Source organism: Eurytemora carolleeae, unplaced genomic scaffold (assembly GCF_000591075.1).
Source record: "Eurytemora carolleeae unplaced genomic scaffold, Eaff_2.0 scaffold575, whole genome shotgun sequence".
In the NCBI taxonomy this organism is placed as follows: domain Eukaryota; kingdom Metazoa; phylum Arthropoda; class Copepoda; order Calanoida; family Temoridae; genus Eurytemora; species Eurytemora carolleeae.
The window spans coordinates 117,145-138,045 of record NW_019396602.1 but is presented as its reverse complement, the minus strand read 5'-3'; the positions used below and the strand labels follow the sequence as shown (position 1 = coordinate 138,045).

At 33.6% G+C, this 20,901-nt stretch overlaps 2 protein-coding genes across 2 annotated transcripts in view; one reads left to right on the top strand and one right to left on the bottom strand.

Moving 5' to 3' along the window:
* Nucleotides 1-1,194, bottom strand: part of LOC111706149 (sodium/potassium-transporting ATPase subunit alpha) — a 6,957-nt gene extending 5,763 nt beyond the window's left edge. Inside the window, exon 1 of the mRNA XM_023478933.1 lies at nt 1,170-1,194. Coding sequence (XP_023334701.1) covers nt 1,170-1,194 — 25 coding nt within the window. The remainder of the gene's footprint in view (nt 1-1,169) is intronic.
* Nucleotides 1,195-1,449: 255 nt separating this feature from the next.
* Nucleotides 1,450-20,901, top strand: part of LOC111706148 (clathrin heavy chain 1) — a 30,306-nt gene continuing 10,854 nt past the window's right edge. The window contains exons 1-24 of the mRNA XM_023478932.1: nt 1,450-1,697; nt 2,987-3,091; nt 3,864-3,966; nt 7,809-7,873; nt 7,986-8,028; nt 8,130-8,227; nt 8,931-9,028; nt 9,387-9,465; nt 10,067-10,129; nt 10,328-10,426; nt 11,742-11,842; nt 12,220-12,292; nt 12,559-12,652; nt 12,799-12,953; nt 13,400-13,549; nt 14,020-14,092; nt 14,807-14,895; nt 15,954-16,032; nt 16,796-16,916; nt 17,537-17,597; nt 17,783-17,945; nt 18,436-18,659; nt 18,754-19,149; nt 20,586-20,750. Coding sequence (XP_023334700.1) covers nt 1,659-1,697; nt 2,987-3,091; nt 3,864-3,966; nt 7,809-7,873; nt 7,986-8,028; nt 8,130-8,227; nt 8,931-9,028; nt 9,387-9,465; nt 10,067-10,129; nt 10,328-10,426; nt 11,742-11,842; nt 12,220-12,292; nt 12,559-12,652; nt 12,799-12,953; nt 13,400-13,549; nt 14,020-14,092; nt 14,807-14,895; nt 15,954-16,032; nt 16,796-16,916; nt 17,537-17,597; nt 17,783-17,945; nt 18,436-18,659; nt 18,754-19,149; nt 20,586-20,750 — 2,736 coding nt within the window. The 5' untranslated portion in view covers nt 1,450-1,658. The remainder of the gene's footprint in view (nt 1,698-2,986; nt 3,092-3,863; nt 3,967-7,808; nt 7,874-7,985; nt 8,029-8,129; nt 8,228-8,930; nt 9,029-9,386; nt 9,466-10,066; nt 10,130-10,327; nt 10,427-11,741; nt 11,843-12,219; nt 12,293-12,558; nt 12,653-12,798; nt 12,954-13,399; nt 13,550-14,019; nt 14,093-14,806; nt 14,896-15,953; nt 16,033-16,795; nt 16,917-17,536; nt 17,598-17,782; nt 17,946-18,435; nt 18,660-18,753; nt 19,150-20,585; nt 20,751-20,901) is intronic.

Below are 20,901 nucleotides of genomic sequence, written 5' to 3'. Positions count from 1 at the left end.
CCCCCCCCCCAAACCATAACAAAATAATATATTGCCCCCCCCCCTAGCAAAAGTCCTAGTTGCGCCTCTGGTCTGTTAGTCACTGGCTTAAAGTCATATTCATTATGTATATAAAGTCCCCTATTACATTCTACACCAATTTTTGTGTAATTCATTAGCTAGGACCACTAGTCATATTTGTCCACTTTACACTATACTACAGGGTGTCCCACGAAACATGACAGAATGCGGGACGACTTGAATGTCGTCTTGATTTTTGATATAATTTGCTGCGTTTATTTGTCACTAGAGATAATAATCACAAAATTTCCCTTATCCTTAGCCATTTCCATTTACACTATACTATAATACTATGTATAATCATAGGTCTGTGCAGTCTTAAGCACTAAGTAGTTCCTGACAGTACTTGACTATATATTTCGTCTGTCTATAAGGAGTAATAGTCTTTTTCTGATCGAAATCTCTCTGTCCTTGTTTGCCAGTAAGGGGCTTACCAGCTGTTTTCCTCTGCAAAAGTTCTAATAGTTTGATATAATCCTTATTATATTTCTTGTTATAGTTAGATATGTACAGGTTTTTTAGAGAGGAATAATTAAGAATGATTTGACTTTCCTTCAGTCGAGAACGATCGAAGAGAGTTAAAAATTCTATCAGAAATTATGCGCGAAGCGCCAAAGAAAAATTGTAGTATTTTTTTTACATCGACAAAATTTGATGAAAGATGGTCCACAATCATGATCATGCTGAAGTCAAGTGAGGGGGGGGGGGCAGGAATTGCTGTAGTCTAGAAAGTCCAGCTTAAAGGGCTTCAATACCAGAATAATTTCCATACAATACATGTTCAGGTTCAGTATAGGATTGATTTCTCAGTATTTTTCATGATTGAATTTATATATGCTTAAAAAAGTAATGCACAATATTACACGGTATTTTCACGCTTCTCTAAAGGACTTCGACATAATTATTCGTTATTTAACTCCTTATGAAGAGATACGCTCGTTACGCAATATGAAGGAAACTTTCCGTCTATTATGATTTCGTATTTACAAGCCAAGGTATACTAGGGAGGGATGGGATGCCCGAGTGGTTTGTTTGGGATATTTGTCAGGTAGTCTAAACCTGTTCGGACATTTACCTGCGTGCAGACTAGTAGTAGACCCTTCATGCACCTGACCAGAAACCTGTTTCCCGCATTTTCAATGGTTTTGCCGGAAATCCGGCAGGTAAATGCAGCTGACGCCCTGTACCGCAAATAACCGCCTTACCCCGTGACTGGATATTTAGTCTTTGCGTAGTAATATTTGATGACAGGACAGATTAGCTTACAACTGAAAATAGTTCTTTCACAAATCTTAAAACATTCATTCAACGTAGACATATCAGTTATAAAACTTGTCTAGATATTCTAATTTTAGAGTAATCTAATTATCAAATGCATTTTTATATCGTCAATTTTCTAATTTTCTAGATAAAAATTGAAAACACCCACCGCTTCAGGAACTATTTTCAGTGCACGGTACGAAGTGGCTTGTGTCAAACTACAGCGGTGGAGAAAAAGGGGGAGTTAAACCACATACAGTCAGTTCTACCCCCCCTGGGATGTGTTAAACTCTTGTTAAAATAATTCCTGTGAATAGTTCTGTGATCAAATTTTAAAAATGGCGATTCTGCCGATTAAATTCCAGGAGCATCTGCAGGTACAATTCATTCATTGTGGATCAAATCAGATTTTGTTTTTCTTCTTAATTATTGTAATTATAAATCGTCTGAGTCATAAGATGACATAAAACATTTTAGATATAGTTATTATTGTGTTCTTTAATATAGCCGAAAACTACAACGTTTCAACAACATTGTGTGTTTTGTCTCAACATCATCTGGTGATTGTCATACGACCTTTCAATAATTTGAAAGTCATTGGTCATTGATTTAAAGTATACTTAGATGCCCTGACTTGCTTAGTATCATTTTCGTTTTGATAATATTTCGTTTTTTTAGTACTTTGTGCCTAGAGAGTTGTTTTTTCCCTATTTGTCGATTTTACATCCCGGTTTATATAGGATCCAAATATTACAGACAGAAGGATATACAGGGTGTCCCACATCAAATTAGACCGCGTCAATGGGTCTAAATTACGATTTAGGGGACAAATCAGAATATTTAAGAAGAATGAATGATTTTAAAAAATTTAATAAGGCTAAAAGAAATTTGTTTAGCAGAAAATGCTAGATTTTTCATCTATTATGTGCGTATTTTGGCGTTAAAGATTGAAGATAATCTAATATGATATGGGACGCTCTGTAAATCTAAAAGTTATCGATCAATCTTTGTCAAGAATTTAATCATTTATGAACTAAATTTGTAAGGCCATTCTTTGTTTTTAGATTTTTACCAAGAAGTATTTATTTATGTTGGTAAATTTTGTGGGAGTTATTATAGTCTTAGTCTGGCTAAAACTAAAATCTACATTTGGGATCTTTTTTTCAATCAATTTAAACGTAAACGTTATTTTTTTCTGAAATGTTAGAATTGCTGACTCTAAGGCAATAACATATGCTCTGCGGGAATAACAATTGGTATATTCCTAGTATACGATTTTTGGACCCCCTGGGGGGGGTCCAAAAATCGTATACTAGGACAGACCCACTTGTACTTGTCCGAGACATATAAAATCAATCAGCCCAGTCCCACATTGGATAAAATTGAGGGTATAATGTTTAACCATTATTTAATGTTAATTAATGTTAACTAAATAGCATCTAATAGGGTTTAAATCGAGTACTTTCCTTTGAGTTTTCTAGCACTTTAATTGTTTAAATCTTGAGGCTTTTTTATTTAAGTTTGTCAAATGTATTTTAGCATAAAGTTTGTTAGAATGAAATATAAATTACTGTAACCACGCACCTTGTCAATTAAAAAAATGAATGGAATGCCTGCGAACTGAAAGTACTTAACTATTGGAATGCTTGACAAATAATATTTTCAGCTGACAAATGTTGGGATTACAGCTGCCAACATTGGGTTCCAGTCCCTCACCATGGAGTCCGACAAGTTCATCTGTGTCAGGGAGAAGGTTGGAGACACCTCACAGGTATATATAACTCCAGACTATTTTAGAATTCTAAAGTCTAGATAATCTTAATTATTATGTCTAAATGCTCATCTTGTTCTATTTTCTGTACTAAGAAAGGGGATTAACACCAGACAGGATATTACACACCGAAAGACATTTCTTTCAGATAAGACATTAAGGACATTACACACAGAGAGAACAGTTAACACAGATAGGGCATTACATCTGAGTTGGAAATTTCACCCAAATAGGACATTTCACACAGAAAAGATATTTCAGACAGATCGGACATTTTACACAGATAGGTCATAACACACAGTTGAGACATTACACACAGATAGGAGATTACACATAGTTAAGACATTACATACAGATAGGACATTACACACTGATAGGACATTTCACACTGATAGGACATTTCACACTGATAGGACATCACACACTGATAGGACATTACACACTGATAGGACATTACACACAGATTGTATATTACACATAGAAAGGACATTTCACGCAGAAAGGACATTTCACTTAAATCGATCCACGTAGATAGGACAAAACACACAGAGAACATTTCACAGAGATCGGAAAATCTTTTTTGGTTTGGCGAGTTCTTTGTAATTTCTTGTTTGTTATCTGGAATTGAAATTATTAACAGATCAGAAAAACTAGAAAAAAATCCATGAATTTTATATTCCTAAAAAGTAACCCTTTCATTCAACCAGAAAGAATTTTGGTGAATTGCAAATTCAGGTTTGTAAAAAAATTAAAGGTAATTATTTATTTTTAGGTTGTCATCATCGATATGTCGGATTCGTCTAACCCTATTCGGCGGCCAATATCTGCTGATTCGGCGATTATGAACCCTGTTAGCAAAGTGATTGCATTGAAAGGTTGGTTAATTATTTATCAAAGTAGTAACGACCGTATAAAATATATATCTGTATTTTATTAATTTTAATTAAAATTATTTAATAAATTGATCAATGATTATAAAACGATTTGTTTTTATGATTTGGCTTCTTTGCCACCCTCATTAGTTCTCCCTATTAGTCATATATTAGCATAAATAATGTAGAAGATAACTTTAAACCATTGTCCATACAATTCCGATTTGATGAAATTCACTCTGCCAAAAAATACTGATTTAATTACATTTTAGCTAAATCATCCTTCTTGTGTTTTGAAAGAAATGTTAATTTTTCCAATAAGGTTATCCTCTCAAGTTAATCTTGCTATCAAATCCTGATAAAATTAAGACTAAAACTATGGGTGAAACTTTTTCATTGAAAATGTCAAATCCTTTTTGAGTTAACCGTATTAACGGTATTAAATTAGAAGCAACATTTATAAATGAAAAAAAAAATGAAAAAATCAAAGTTCATGAAAAAAAAACAACTAAAAAACAGGTCTTAAGGGAAGGTCGATTTTCCAATGTTAAGGGTTTCAAAAGATGTGCCTTGAACCGCTAAACACCGTCCATTTGTCCGTTATTCGATATTTCTAAAATTGTTGTATTCAATTAAGGCTAAAAAGCCCCTTTTTTTGGTACGTTTCAAGACGGACATTTTGATACCCATCTTTATTTATTTTGATGATTTTTTTTCTGGCTTTCTAAAGTAATTGTGTGTACACAAAAAGCTTAATATCTGTATACGCTTAAATTTTGGGAGAAACATTCTCATCTTTTAAAAACTGTATGAAAGAAATCAGAAAATGGTGCAAGTTAAAGTTGAGTATTCCCCCCCCCCCCAAAAAAAAAAAAATCAAATAGTTTCACAAATGCATGATATAAAAAGTGCTGAGTCATTGTATTAAAGTTCTGAGTCATGTTAAATATGTATTGAAAGTAACAATGTAATGTTTATTGTAAAAAGTTGTCTCGTTGAATAATTTAGTCACTGACTACTAGGGATGTTCATTTTCACTTTTGGTACAGAGATGCAAGGTTGCCCAAAAGTTGCAAAATGTTGCAAGATTCTCAAAAATAATTTTTTTAGGGTGCGCCAATTAATTAAAATTGAACTTTTTTTCGCTTTTTCCACAAAAATTGTACTATGCCCATCCCTAATTTAGTTAACATGTTTAACAGTTATTATAGAGATAAACATGTCTAAAGTACACACACAAAAATTAACCCTATCTTGACTGGAAAGGTGTGCGACACATGTGTTCTTGAACTACGCAAAAAAAAAAATTAAAATCGATCAGTCAAATAATATTTTTTAACATTTTTAGCGCAAGTACTTTTTTGTGTGTGATCAAGATAGACCATTTCGGATAATATACATGTGGACAGTTTCATCTCAACTTGTCCGGGGGGGGGGGGGGTCCACCCTCTTTTTAATAGTAATAGAAGAATTAAATCATAGAATAAACTTCTCACTCTAACAAAATCATTATCCTTCACATTCTATCAGCACTCATTTTTACACATTAACTTAATATCAGTACTCATTTTTAGTTGTGTTGTGTACTATGTACTAAAAGAAATGGTCTGGTTGTTTTATGATAACTAACCTAAGAAATGACCTTGTTATATTATGATTACTAACCTGCACAAGAAGAAATAGTACAGTTGTATTATGATTACTATCATGTACTAAAAGAAATAGTTAAGTTGTATTATGATTACTAATATGTGCAAGAAGAAATGGTCTAGTTGTATTATGATTACTAACCTGTACAAGAAGAAATAATTAGTTAGAAGGTTTGTAATCATAATAAAACTACTCCATTACTTCTAGTAAAGCTTAGTGATCATAATACATCTAGACTATTTTTGGCGACCTTGGTTCTCTGTACCAAAAGTGACCCTAAAAATGAACACCCCTAATGACTACACACTTCACAGGGATGGCAAATAAAATCTTCCTTTGCAAATCACTTTTAGGGCAAGGATATCTCACTCCTTCTGCCTTCAGAAGGAGTGAGATATCCTTGGCCTAAATGTGATAATGATATTCCTTCATGCTTATTTTCAACATGTCTTTTCAGATTACTTGTAGTTTTAGCATAATCACATTTAGGGCCAGGATATTTCACTTCTTCTTTTTTACTTTCAACATGAATCTTTCTAGGTTACTTTCCATAGTTGCAACATGTCTTTTCAGATTACTTGTCGTAGTTGTAGCATAATCACATTTAAGGCAAGAATATTTCACTCCTTCGTTTTTACTTTCAACATGAATCTTTAGGATACTTTCCATAGTTGCAAAATGTCTTTTCAGCTTACTTGTTGTTAAGTAATCTGAAGAGACATGCTAAAAATAAGCATGCAAAATATTCGCTTTAAGAACTGGATATTTGTTTTGATTCTTCCTCATTCTCTTTGGTTCAGATTGCAGAGGATCCAATTCCTATTCCAGGTTTTCTTTTTTTCCACTTTATTACGAATTGTATCTTCTGCAATGTATCTCTAAAAATCCAGAAGGACAAAGAAGAGGATTAAAGAAGACCGTGTATGCTCGGGTCTGGATATCCACAGGCTTTAGATTATTCTTCAGCAAATCACAGCCAGTAGATATTCAGATTTTGGCAGTACATTAACAACGACAGCATCATCAACCATGCCAAGAACAACATCAACCTCATCAACAAGAACAACATCATTTACAAGAACAACATCATCAACAAGAACAACATCATCAGCAGCAAAATTTTCAAACTGAATCTTGAGTCGTTAATGCTATTCTATTTCTTCATGCATTTTGAAATCAACAATATTTTTATTAAATAACTTAGAAAACTTTAAAAATTTTCTGTCAATGCACCTTAAAAAGAAAAACATCATTTATGATATGTTTGACAAAATGAATAGAGTTCAGATTAATTATGATTTTACTTTCCGTTCATATTTTAACAATAAAATTGGAATTTATTGTTATTTTTAGTGCTTTAAATCATTCTTTCCAAGTTCATAGTATTTTTAGAACAGTGGTCCATCTAGGTGAATCATTTTATTAACACCAACATAATGCAAATTTCAGACGTTTTCACAAATATTTACTTTTTTAGCAACTATTTAAACCACCGGTTTTTGTAAACTTTGTCATAAAACGGGCCAATTTTTAAACCACCGGTTTTTTTGTAAACTTTCTCATGAAACTGGCCAATTTATTAACCACCGGTTTTTTTGTAAACTTTGTCATAAAACGGGCAAATTTTTAAACCACCGTTTTTTTTGTAAACTTTGTCATAAAACGGGCAAATTTTTAAACCACCGGTTTTTTTTGTAAACTTTGTCATGAAACTGGCCAATTTTTAAACCACCGGTTTTTTTTGTAAACTTTGTCATGAAACGGGCCAATTTTTAAACCACCGGTTTTTTTTGTAAACTTTGTCATGAAACGGGCCAATTTTTAAACCACCGGTTTTTTTTTGTAAACTTTGTCATGAAACTGGCCAATTTTTAAACCATCGATTTTTTTGTAAACTTTGTATTGAAATGGGCCAATTTTTTAAAGTTATATTTTTTCTCTTAAAATAAAATCTCGCATAAATCTTGGATTTTTCGGGCATCCAAGTTCTCGAATTTTAATATCGACTATTGAGTAGCAAGTTGTTTTTCGAAAGGGGCGGTGCTGATTGCCTGGGGCCAGGAACGACCCCAGCAATCTTGTTAATAATATTAACTTACTGCCAGTCAAAAATCGAGATTTCTCACATATAAGGAATTATGTATTTTTATGAATTGTATTTTTTTATCAGTTTTATTCATTTAGTTCTGTTTCAGCTCAGAAGACTCTGCAGATATTTAATATTGAGATGAAAACTAAAATCAAGTCCTTCAGTATGCAGGAATAGTTTTCAAACCAACTGGTTTTTTTTAGTCTGAATTTACGGTCTCAAGAGACCCCAAGGGGACTTAACAACTCTAAGTAGAACTAATGGTTGAAAACTATGGTTGAAGGATGATGTGATATTCTGGAAGTGGATTAGCGAAAAGATGATCGGTAAATAATGTTTTTATTTTTTTACTTGAATCTACGATTTAAAAAAAATGGAACTTATTTTAAATAAATAATTTGTTGAACTTTATAATGAATGTTTTTAGCTCTGGTGACTGAGACTGTTGTTTACCACTGGTCAATGGATGGGGACGCACAACCTGTCAAAATGTTTGAGAGACATAGTAGTCTATCAGGGTGTCAGGTAAAAATATTTTAAATAACGTAATTTCAATTGGGCCTCTGCTATATAGAGCTACATTTCTATTTAAATGACAACATTCAAGCATTTTTCGGGGCTAAAACGAAGATGTTCTTAAATATTGACTTGCATAATTATACAAAGAAGGGATGAGCATAATTCACTAAAACGATGTTTTTTTTTAGTTTTTTTTTTATGTTGCCACGTTATTTAGATAATCAATTATTTTCTAATTATCTGTAAACTATTGAGATAATCAATTAAACTCTTAATTATCTGTAAACTGTTTAGATAATCAATTAAACTCTAATTATCTGAAACTATTTAGATAATCAATTAAACTCTAATTATCTGTAAACTATTTAGATAATCAATTAAACTTTAATTATCTGTAAACTGTTTAGATAATAAATTAAACTCTAATTATCTGAGACTGTTTAGATAATCAATTAAACTCTAATTATCTGAAACTATTTAGATAATCAATTAAACTCTAATTATCTGTAAACTGTTTAGATAATCAATTAAACTCTAATTATCTGTAAACTGTTTAGATAATCAATTATTTTCTAATTATCTGTAAACTATTTAGATAATCAATTAAACTCTAATTATCTGTAAACTGTTTAGATAATCAATTAAACTCTAATTATCTGTAAACTGTTTAGATAATCAATTAAACTCTAATTATCTGTAAACTATTTAGATAATCAATTACCGTTGTGACGCCGCAGCTAACTGGCTTCTACTCATTGGTATATCTGCCCAGCAGAATAGGGTTGTGGGAGCTATGCAACTGTACAGGTAAAGCATGGGTTAACACTTTCTACCTCCTTCCCTCCCCCCAATTTGAACTATGTTTCCCGCTAGCGATTATGAACATTTGAATTTTGAATAAGTGTTTATTTGGTAAACGGCATCGATTTTAACACCTTTTTTTGCTTATATAATTTTTCCCGCAAACATTTAGCAACCATACACCCTTTTCCCCCCATATTCCTCAAATGCTTACCTCTGAGGTAGTGTGTTCTAATTTAAATTATCTGCATAGAACGCATCGTAAAAGAAAGACACATTTAACGTTTGAGTGGTGTCATTAGATTTAAACTATAACCATATGAATGACCACTAGGCCACTGTTATAAGAAGAATTATTGTTCAGTGTTGAACGGAAAGTATCCCAACCTATTGAAGGACATGCAGCAGCATTTGTTCAGTTTAGAATGGAGGGAAACCAACAGGTTTGTGTTTTTATACTTCAGATTCCTCATGATTATGAGCTTTCATCCGCTCACCCTCATTAGCCTTCATCCGCCCACCCTCATTAGCCTTCATCCGCCCTGTTTCATGTACTTTCATACGCCTTCCTCATGATCATTCATCTAGAACGTTCCTTCTCCTAGCATCGTCATAGTCCTATCGCTCTCGATATCAGTTTGTAACTTTTTTTTGCTCTACCCGCTTTTAGTCACACCTTTTTCTTTCAAGTGTACGCCATCCATCATTCTCCTAAATAAATACTTCATTCGATCACGTCAGGAACCAACATTACTTCCTTTCCCCCTTCTCCACCCCCTTCCAACTGAACTTATTTAATCCTTTTATCTACATCCTAAGGAATTTGTATTTATTTGTTCGTAAATATGTTAATCCATAGATTTCTTCCAAAAGTAACTACTTATACTAATAATTCGACTCTGAATAATAGATATTTTTTCACTGTCTGTAGGATCAAAAACTAAACTTTTTCATAGTTGCGTTGCCGAGGGTACTCAAAGTTATTCCCGAATAAACAAAAAAAAAAGATTACAACTTTATCTATTGATATATATTCCTGTTCAGGATTCGAATTTGTTCATATTTGCTGTTCGTGGCGCTGCTGGGGGCAAACTCCATATCATTGAGGTGAGAAAGAAAATGTTTTCTAAAAATGATTTGTTAAAATAAGAGATGAAATTCTCAGGTTAGGTCAAATCATTGATTTACTCATGAATGTTTATAAGAAAATAAACCAATTCAGATAATCTGCAAAATGTTTTTAGATTTTTTTTACATAAAACATATTCAATCAGAATTGTTTTTTTTTTAAATAACGGTTTCTAGGTTGGAACTCCGCCTACTGGGAATACGCCCTTCCAGAAGAAAGCAGTTGATGTATTCTTTCCTCCAGAAGCTCAGAACGATTTTCCAGTTGCAATGCAGGTTTTAGATCTTCATCATAATTTGGATCCATTTTGTAAATGGATCAATTACTTTCGCCCTTCTAAGCACTGTTGTGGTATTACATTTTGTCCTGTAATTTTTGTTCTTTGATCAATTTTAGTTTTTATGTTTATTATCTGACCAGTTTCAGTGTTTGGCGTTTATTTTTGATCAATTTTAACATGTAAAGTTAATTATTTGATTAATTTTAGTATTTATGTTTTTTATCTTATCAATTTTAGTGTTTGGCGTTACTTATTATCAATTTTCATATTTTATCCATCTTTTCATTTTGTATTTACAATCTTGTCTCGGTCATACTTGTGGTTTACAATTAGTTTTATCTCACCCATTCTAACGATATGTTGACCTTGTCATGTCAAATCTTGTGGTATTTATATGGTCCCATCTATTCTCTTATTGTTTTCTCGTCAAATTGGTGTGTGTGGTATTTATAGGGTCCCATCTAATCTCTTAGTGTTTTCTCGTCAAATTGGTGTATGTGGTAGTTATATGGTCCCATCTATTCTCTTAGTGTTTTCTCGTCAAATTGGTGTATGTGGTATTTATATGGTCCCATCTATTCTCTTAGGGTTTTCTCGTCAAATTGGTGTGTGTGGTATTTATATGGTCCCATCTATTCTCTTAGTGTTTTCTCGTCAAATTGGTGTGCGTGGTATTTATATGGTCCCATCTATTCTCTTAGTGTTTTCTCGTCAAATTGGTGTGTGTGGTATTTATATGGTCCCATCTATTCTCTTAGTGTTTTCTCGTCAAATTGGTGTGTGTGGTATTTATATGGTCCCATCTATTCTCTTAGTGTTTTCTCGTCAAATTGGTGTGTGTGGTATTTATATGGTCCCATCTTTTCTCTTGGTGTTTTCTCGTCAAATTGGTGTGCGTGGTATTTGGTCTTATCACATTTTGTGTTACTCAATCTTTTCTTATCAATTCTTTTCTTATGGTAATTGAACTTGTCTTAATCTTCTTTTATCAGTTTCTCCTTTTTTTCATTTCAGGATCTCTTCCGATCTTTTTTGGTCTTATTCTTCTGCTTGGTCTTGGTCTTACTTATTCTTATGCTTTGTCTTGGTCTTACTTATTCTTCTGCTTTGTCTTGGTCTTACTTATTCTTATGCTTTGTCTTGGTCTTACTTATTCTTATGCTTTGTCTTGGTCTTACTTATTCTTATGCTTTGTCTTGGTCTTACTTATTCTTATGCTTTGTCTTGGTCTTACTTATTCTTATGCTTTGTCTTGGTCTTACTTATTCTTGTGCTTTGTCTTGGTCTTACTTATTCTTATTGTTATCTAGGTGTCCAAGAAGAACGCTATCGCGTATCTTATCACAAAGTACGGATATGTTCATTTATTCGACATTGAGAGCGGAGCCTGTATTTACACTAACAGAATCAGGTACCTTAAGTAAGATCAAGGATTTGACCAACCATGACTTAGACATTTTTGTTAAAAATCCTGGGATTAAACGACTCGACTTGTCTTGGTGGACAAGCCATGTTCACTTCTTAATTAGAAAATGTTCATGTTGGACTAATGTGAATAAAAAAAGTAAATATTTGCAAATTATCTTTTTCCTTTTCATATCAATTTCGATGGACTGACGACTGAAGAGGGTAAACCCAGACCGAAATATATTTTCAATAAATGTGGAACTAACATCTACTTATTTTTACTCTACAGAGGTTTGGTCCATCACCATCACCGAATTTTAAATGTGAATCACTTTTCTGTTCTGAATTATTTTGTCAGTTCCTTTCATTGATTTTGTTTAGTGCGGACACTATATTTGTGACAGCTCTGCATGAACCCAGCAATGGTATTATCGGAGTCAACAGGAAGGGACAGGTAATAGCTCCCCCCCCTTTATTCCACAGTCGACACCTACTGGAGTAACCCCCCCCCCCCTTATCAGTTCCTTGACAAATTTTAAAAAGCATCACCTTTGGCGTTTACTTCAAGGGCGGGTGGATTTTTTTTTTTTGTAGAAATTACACTTACTACAATTTTATTTTTATCTTTTGAAACTTATTTTTAAATGTAACCTGAACTTTTGGTGATTTATTAGAAATTCGAAAACAATTTTAACAATTTTAATAGTAACCTGTTCCTAGGTATTATCCGTGAGCATGGATGAGGAGACTGTAGTCCCCTATATTCAGCAGACCAATACTATTCCAAACAACGCGGATCTTGCTCTTAGAATGGGTAAATACAATATTAATAACTTATTTAATGTTGTTGTGTCCTTTACCTTCTTAAATGCGCACATATCTTTTAAATTGACCTCAAGGGGTCAGGTTTTAAAATTTTAAGACCTTTTTTCTGCGTAACCTGAAACTTTTTATTTCCAGCTGTGCGTAATAATCTGGGAGGAGCTGACCAGCTGTTTGTTGCCAAGTTCAATGACCTGTTCGGACGCGGAGCGTACAGTGAAGCAGCTAAGGTCGCCGCCAACGCCCCCAAGGGGATTCTGCGTACACCTCAGACTATAGCTAAGTTTCAACAGGTAATGTTTTTTACCTGAAGTCCAGCTGTAAGGTTGCTAGACGTTAATAATAGTTGATTCAAGGTTCACAGAAATTATAAAAAATGATGATAATTGATTAATCGACTCATTAGTTGACGCATTGAGTGACACTTAATTTGACTAAGTGATTGATTCGTAGATAGATTCTTTAACTGAATAAATGATTGATTCATTAATCGATCGTCGTAATTGACGGGTAAATTGACTCATTTTGAACAATTACCGTATCAATTGGCTCATTCATAGATTGTTTTATTGATCATCCCTTGGCTCAATTATTGACTTGACTCCATTGACTCATCAATTCACTAATTGGCTCATTAATCGACTAATTGTTTTTCTGACTTATTAACAGATTAATATAATTGATGGACTTAGTGTGAATCTGTGATGATTGATTATTGATTAATTAATTAATTGTTAAGGTGCCAACCCAGCCTGGACAGACCTCTCCCCTGCTCCAGTATTTTGGTATTCTGCTTGATCAGGGTCAGCTCAATAAATACGAGAGCCTGGAGCTGTGTAGACCCGTCCTAGCTCAGGGCAGGAAGCAACTACTAGAGAAATGGTTGAAGGTTCGATCTTTGTTTTTTTAAAGGGACTGTAAACACAATTTTAAATGAGTAAATTGAAAGAGTTACGTGTTTGATTCAAGATACCTAACTTATCTGATCATTTATTTTCAGAATATTATGAAACCAGAAACTTTGTTTGAAACAATGGGATAAAACTTTTGAATATTTTACTCTCTGAAAGTGTTCAAAAATACAAAGATAAATAGAGTAAATTTGATTGAGTCCATTAAAATAGTTTATTTTGCTATTTTTCATAAAAGTTCTTAAAGAATGACTTAATGGGCATTTTAAAAGTTGGTATGAAAATAAATAAATTTTCTTATCAAATCAAATTAAAGACTATCATCCTGACGTGAGAACTTGTTTAGAATCTTGAGATTTACCGTTTAAAGGTTAACGATACACATGTTCTAACCTTTTAATGCTGTTTGTGGATAATTAAGAAAATGAACATAAAAATATCTGTTTAGGAGGACAAGATGGAGTGCTCAGAGGAACTAGGCGACATGGTGAAGGCTGCAGACCCCACCCTTGCTCTCTCAGGTCAATACTGAAGTATCACAACTTTTAAAGTCATTTTAAAAAAGTACTCTTTTTTCAAAATTTATTTAAAGTCTTCAAAGAAACAATTGTTGGTTCAAAGTTCTTTCAGGTTCATTTTATTGCAATTTTAAAAAATGATTTTAATTAAGTCATACCTTTCCAGAAAAGTAGAAAAACTTATTGGTATAAAATTTGGTCACTAAAGAAATTTGTTTTCTGTTTCTTGGATCTAGGTGGTTTAATCTACACAGCGAAGTAGTAAAAACTACGTACAGATAGTTTAACTTCTTCTCTAGTGTTGCAGATAATACATTAGCTAAGAAGTTTAAAGCCATACCTAGTAAAATCACTTCTCGATGTTCATTGAATGGTACCTTTGATTTCCCAGCATATCCCCCGTAATAGACTTTACAGTCGAAGTTTAAGGGACTGTAGACATAATTAGACATAATTTACATGCAAAGATTTACAACGGTGTCCTTAAAAGCTTTCTCGGATAAGTTGTGTGCATGCATGCATGGTTTTATTTGCATTCGTGATTTCTGTGCAGTAGTTACTTGCGCATTTCTTGCATATAAGAAACAATAGAGAAATTCACAGACATAAACACTTGAACGTTATCGATCAGATTAGGGTTTCAAGGGCATTGCCATTCTTGTATGGAGGTTTACTTGAAATTGCAACAGTAGTCCCTTTTATACAATTTATTTCTAGTGTATCTGCGGGCCAATGTACCAAACAAGGTTATTCAATGCTTTGCTGAGACCGGACAATTTCAGAAGATTGTACTCTACGCCAAAAAGGTTGGTTTACTGACAATGGTTGCACTGATTCAGTACAGTTGTGAATTCTTAACTTTATTTTCTTAAAAGATTGAGAATGTGTCACAAAAAATAGTTGTAAATCAAATACTGTTAAATCATACAATACTACTAAATTATGTTTTACAAAAAACTAAAATTGAAAATAAATTGTTTAAAAGAATATTCCAGTAAATGATGACATAGGAAAGAATTACTTTTACTCATTCCAAAGTTTTTTGAACAATTTTTGTAAATCCTCTTTTTTTATTTTTCTCTAATTTTAAAAGATCCATCCATACGTTCTAAAAATGAATTTTAGTTAGAAGTAACGATTTTTGGATGGAAAAGAAATACATTTTTGTAAATATAAGAGAGAAAAAATAAAATGTGTAGCAGCTTCAGCTTATTTGATTAGCGTACTAATTGCCTGAGATTGTATGGGATAATTAAACAAGGGTTTTGTAATCTGATATAATTACTCGTGAAATCAGAAACCTGGGAGAACAACAGACTGCTGGGTTGCATAGAATAGAAATATTAAGTACACACGGGTCTATTTTTTATCTCTGTTTCTCAACCCCTTCAAGAAACTTTTTTTTCTCGGATATTGGTGATTTTTATGTTTTTTTATTATTTATTGGGCAAGTTTTAGGGAGGTTAAGCAAGTTTTTTTTCGCAAGAAGTAAAAGTAATGGGGGATAAATTTCTTAAATTTTTTACTTTTTCATCGAGCATCGAAAATTATCTCTTTGCTGTTATCTGAAATATTCACTTTCATTCGAAATCTTCATATATTTTCTTAGTTCAAAATATGTAAGGTATATGACGTTAAGTGTCAATCATATAGATTTTAGAAAACTAGTGGAGATAGTTATTAGTTTCTACATTTTTAAGTAAATATTGGAGATTTCCAATAAGGGTAAAAACCTCGTTTTCCTCAGATTTTATCTAAGTTTGGATTTGATGAACGAGGGGGGTTTGAACAATTCTGATATATGACACTAAACGTTAAAAAGTAGTTGTTATGGTTATGAATTACTATCTATGTTGTGTTCCAGGTTGGATACACCCCGGACTACGTGTTCCTTCTCAGGAACGTGATGAGGGTCAACCCGGATTCCGGGGCTCAATTCGCAGGTAAACTACATTTTCAGGGAAATATAACTTCTGGAACTTTAAAAAAAAAATGTGTAAAAAAATCACCGAGAGAAAAATGAACCCTCTCGAAAATTTTGTTTACTACGCTTTTGGAACCCGATTCAAAATTCTGTCCTTGTAGAAACGATTTAGATAAATTTTGAAAGGAGAAATGGCCTCTTTTTTGTCAGTTTGGAAATGTTCTCATTTTACTCCTACCCTTTTTGAAAAATAATTTTTATTTCAGGTGGTAAGTTAAATGTAGGGTTTTGTTAGGAAGGGGAGTGGGTTTATCCGCTGAAATTCGGGAAAATAGATAAATAGTTGGATGAAAGTATTTTTGCGGTCCCATGTCCCCTAATCATCAAAAATCATTCTTGGCATTTTATCTTTATGAACTTTCCGAAGTCAATAAATGAAGCAAACTAAGTATCTATATAAAAACCAGACATTCATATATATATTTGTTGCGTATGGGCGGCCAAACGGCTGAACCGATTGGGCTGAATTTTGTTGTGCACACTCATGGGTGCCCGTGGAGTGTTATAGGCTATAAAAAATCGAACATTTTTTGTTAAACATTTTTTAAAACATTTTTTTCACGGTCAACGCCGGGTCCTTCAGATAGTTACATCATTTTAACTTAAATAATTTATTTTGATTTTTTACAATATTTTTAAATTTCAATTTGATATCAGATGGAAACATTTTGAGTTACATCATGATTTGAGATTATTTTTGTAATTTAAAGGTTTTTTGCTAGGAATGTTGGTTCAAGATGATGAACCCTTGGCTGAAATAACTCAGATTGTTGATGTATTTATGGAACAGAACCTAGTACAGCAGTGTACTGCTTTCCTTCTTGATGCACTTAAAAACAACAGGTAATGGCGTCGTTTTTTTAAACTTGAAGATTGACAATGGTACCCTGAAAGCTTTAGTTTGAAATAAGTGAATCTGACAGTTTCGTCCATTAATTCTAAAGCATCTGGGCCAGAATTAAAAGAAAAAACACATTACAAAAAGAAGATGATGAATATTGAATATCTCTTGAAATCTAGATAATTTAAACCTTTAAAGGGTACCGTTGTGAAAAGACAATGGAGAGTCGCTTTGAATTTTGTTGATAGGCCCTTTAAGTGCATAACCAGTTCCTGTACAGTATATAGTGTGCACTGTCATTAACTTTTATGCTAGGAGGGCGCTCACAATTATTTTTAAAGCTAATTAGTTTTCAGATAATTTTGCTTAAAAATGTATCAAGTTTCACTGATATTTTTATTTTATAAATAAACATAAATGTCTAACAATTGGGAGTTTAGGGTGGTGGTGTCAACCATTTTTTTTTTGGTCCAAATTATAATAGGGGCTGCTTCTGAAAAATGCAGGGATATATATTTGTTTTTAAAAAATAATGTGGGGGAAATGATTTTCGTGAATTGGTGGTTAAGAGTTTCTAAAATCTAACCCTGTACTAAGTCACTAATAAAGATCTATTCCTTAGACCAGCAGAAGGTCCACTCCAAACAAGATTGCTTGAGATGAATCTGCTGGCTGCTCCTCAGGTATTATTTCGTTCCCTGCAAGATTTGATTTGATTCCATTTCATTCCATTCCATTTGATTTCCTTCGATTCCATTCGATTCCATTTGATTCCATTTGATTAATCAGCATTTAAAAGTTCACTTATCTCAAATTTTGATGCACAAAAAAATGTTAAAATGTTTTTATTTATTCGATTTTGTTAAAGGTTGCTGATGCTATCATGGGAAACCAGATGTTCAGTCATTACGACCGAGCACATATCGCCAGTTTGTGCGAGAAAGCGGGTCTATTGCAGCGCGCACTTGAGCACTACACCGATCTGTACGATATCAAACGTGCAGTGGTTCATACACATCTTCTTAACACAGGTTAAACAATTCTTTTTTTCAATAAGCTTTGGTTCAAGCTCAGCCTCTGGCTCAAAAGTTCCGCTTCGCTTCAATTCTTGGCATTTATTTGGAACTAGAGACAAAATTTAAAGTGATTTTTTACTTTTAGAAGAGCATGTCTCATTCAACCTTTGTCGTAAGCAAAAATGAATGAGATTATCCTCATTTTTTTATCTTACAAAGGAAGAAAGAAATTTGTAGAATTAACTTAAATCAGTTGCTCAGATAGATATACAAAGCCAACGTGTACCCTTATGAATCGAGTCTATAATGCTTAAATTGAGAGTTCACCTGAATTGATCAACAGTCCCTTTAGCAGCATTAAACCTGTCCTCACTGTATTAATGATGAAATCTATGCGTGTCATGTGAAAATATTAATGATCACAACTCTTGCATCCTGAACACACCCCATGCCTGTTCATCGGGGCTACAACAAAAAATAATTTTTTGTAAGAAGTATTTTTTAGATTGGTTGGTCAACTTCTTCGGAACCTTGTCTGTGGAGGACTCCATGGAGTGCTTGAAAGCCATGCTCCAGGCAAATATCAGACAGAACCTACAAGTTTGTGTCCAAGTTGCAACCAAGTATCATGAGCAGCTAACAACTAATACTCTCATCGATCTGTTCGAGTCCTTCAAGTCATTCGAGGGTCTCTTCTACTTCCTCGGCAGTATTGTCAACTTCAGTCAGGTAAATATTTCGCGCCTTTTTTATAATTTGGCGCCATTTTTAACTATTCGCGCCAATTCCTTTTTTCGCATTTTTTATTCTATGTTTGTCCTAGGATCCAGAGGTTCACTTCAAGTATATCGAGGCTGCGTGTAAGACCGGTCAGATAAAGGAGGTTGAGAGGATCTGCCGCGAGTCCAACTGCTACGCCCCTGAGCGTGTCAAGAACTTCCTGAAGGAGGCAAAGCTCACCGATCAGCTGCCGCTCATCATTGTCTGCGATCGATACGATTTTGTACACGATCTGGTTCTATACCTGTACAGGAACAATCTGCAGAAGTACATTGAGATCTATGTACAGAAGGTGAACCCTAGTCGTCTACCCGTGGTGGTCGGAGGTCTGCTGGACGTTGACTGTGGAGAGGATATCATCAAGAACTTGATCCTGGTAGTCAGGGGACAATTCAACACTGACGAGCTGGTCGAGGAGGTGGAGAAGAGAAACAGGTTAATATTCATTACATGAGAAATATTGTGAACCCAGCTTTGTCTAAAAATTAAACTTTCTTTTAAAATTTAAAAACTAAACTCAAAACATTTTTGTGCTGGTGGTCCCCAATCAAAGTTTAAGGTAAATCGGTCTAGGGTACGTACGACTTATGATTGGACAAACAAACAAACGTCAAATATGACTACGGTAATGTTCTTAGCCTGGTTTGAAAGCTCTACGTTGATTTTAAGGGATAAAGTTTGATTTCCAGACAAAGCTAGGTGCCCAAGGTAGTTACAGATACATATATATTCTGGTGACCCACGCATGGAGTTTTATTTTTTGGGGGTTCATACTGCATAGGTTTATTAGTGATGTGGCTCAATATGAGCATTTTGTGAAAATTTTAGGTTGATCGGAGCATTACATGAGGTGTCAATTGTTTTTGGCTTTTCGGCAAAATCTTGATTTTGGGCCATGGTCTACGACCTCCGATCCCAAATTTTCTTTGTGATCCGAGTAGAGGGCCACAATAGGAGGCTGCATGCAAAATTTGCGCCTTATATCAAGTTTTAGAACCAAATGCAGCCTGTACAAAATTTGGTGTTGCATCGTGTTAGGGTTGAAATCACCCAGAGAACCTATGCAGTATGCACCTTTTATTTTATTACTTTCACTTTAATGTGTCACCGTAAGATTTTTATATCTTCTTAAAATAAGTTTTCTATTGTTTATTTTGATAGTTTATTGCTGGACACAACACACGTATCTCAATCCACCTACATATGTTATAAATATATAAATATAGGTTTAAGTTTGATAATTTATGTTGTAACCTGACCTCTCCCCCTTTTTATCAAATACTTGATATTTTACTCTGCAAGTTGGTGTTAATTGATTATTGAGTAATATGTAGTTTTTGCTTTTTGCTTTAGGATAAATCATTTGAGATGTCTTAAAGGCAAGATTTTTGCTTCCTGGACCCGGATCCAATGACCAATAAAAATAAGCGAAAAAAAAAATCATTCAAACATTTTAAAACTCGGCTTTCATAAAAAATTCAGTAAATTTTAAATGGGTCCGGATTTATTTTTTTCCAGTGCGAATCCAAGATCCGGATCCGCATGAAAATTAAATCTTAAGTACTGTTTACAGGGCCGATATTTAAAGTTAAAAGTATGTCCGATCAACCCTGCTAACCTCGAAATCTTTGTTAAATCATGAATGATAGTAATGTCCATGTTTGTTGTCTTATTTTTTTGTTTGGTTTTTTAAAGCGACTTGCACATTTATTTTGCACAAATGACGGACAAAATTGTCGGAATTTAGCAATTTAACGGTGAAATATACGAGAATGGCTTTTACAATTTTGATCAGAAAAATATTTTAAGGATACCGTCATAAATTAAGAAAAAAAATTTGATACGAAAATAAATATCTAATATCTATATCTGCAGGTTGTGGGTAAATACTGTGAGAAGCGTGACCCCCACCTGGCCTGCGTAGCTTATGAGCGGGGGAACTGTGACAGAGAACTGATCGCTGTGTGCAATGAGAATAGTTTGTTCAAGTCTGAGGCTAGGTATCTTGTCAAGAGGAGGGATATGGAACTATGGGCAGAGGTAAACATTTTATATTTACAGAGTTGGGAACTATTGTAATGGATACTTTGAATCTCAATTGATTGATCTCGATATCCACTTTGGCCACTTATATTTGCCGATCTACAAAAACTAGTCTTTCCTTTTCTTCATGTTAGTTAATCCTCCAAAG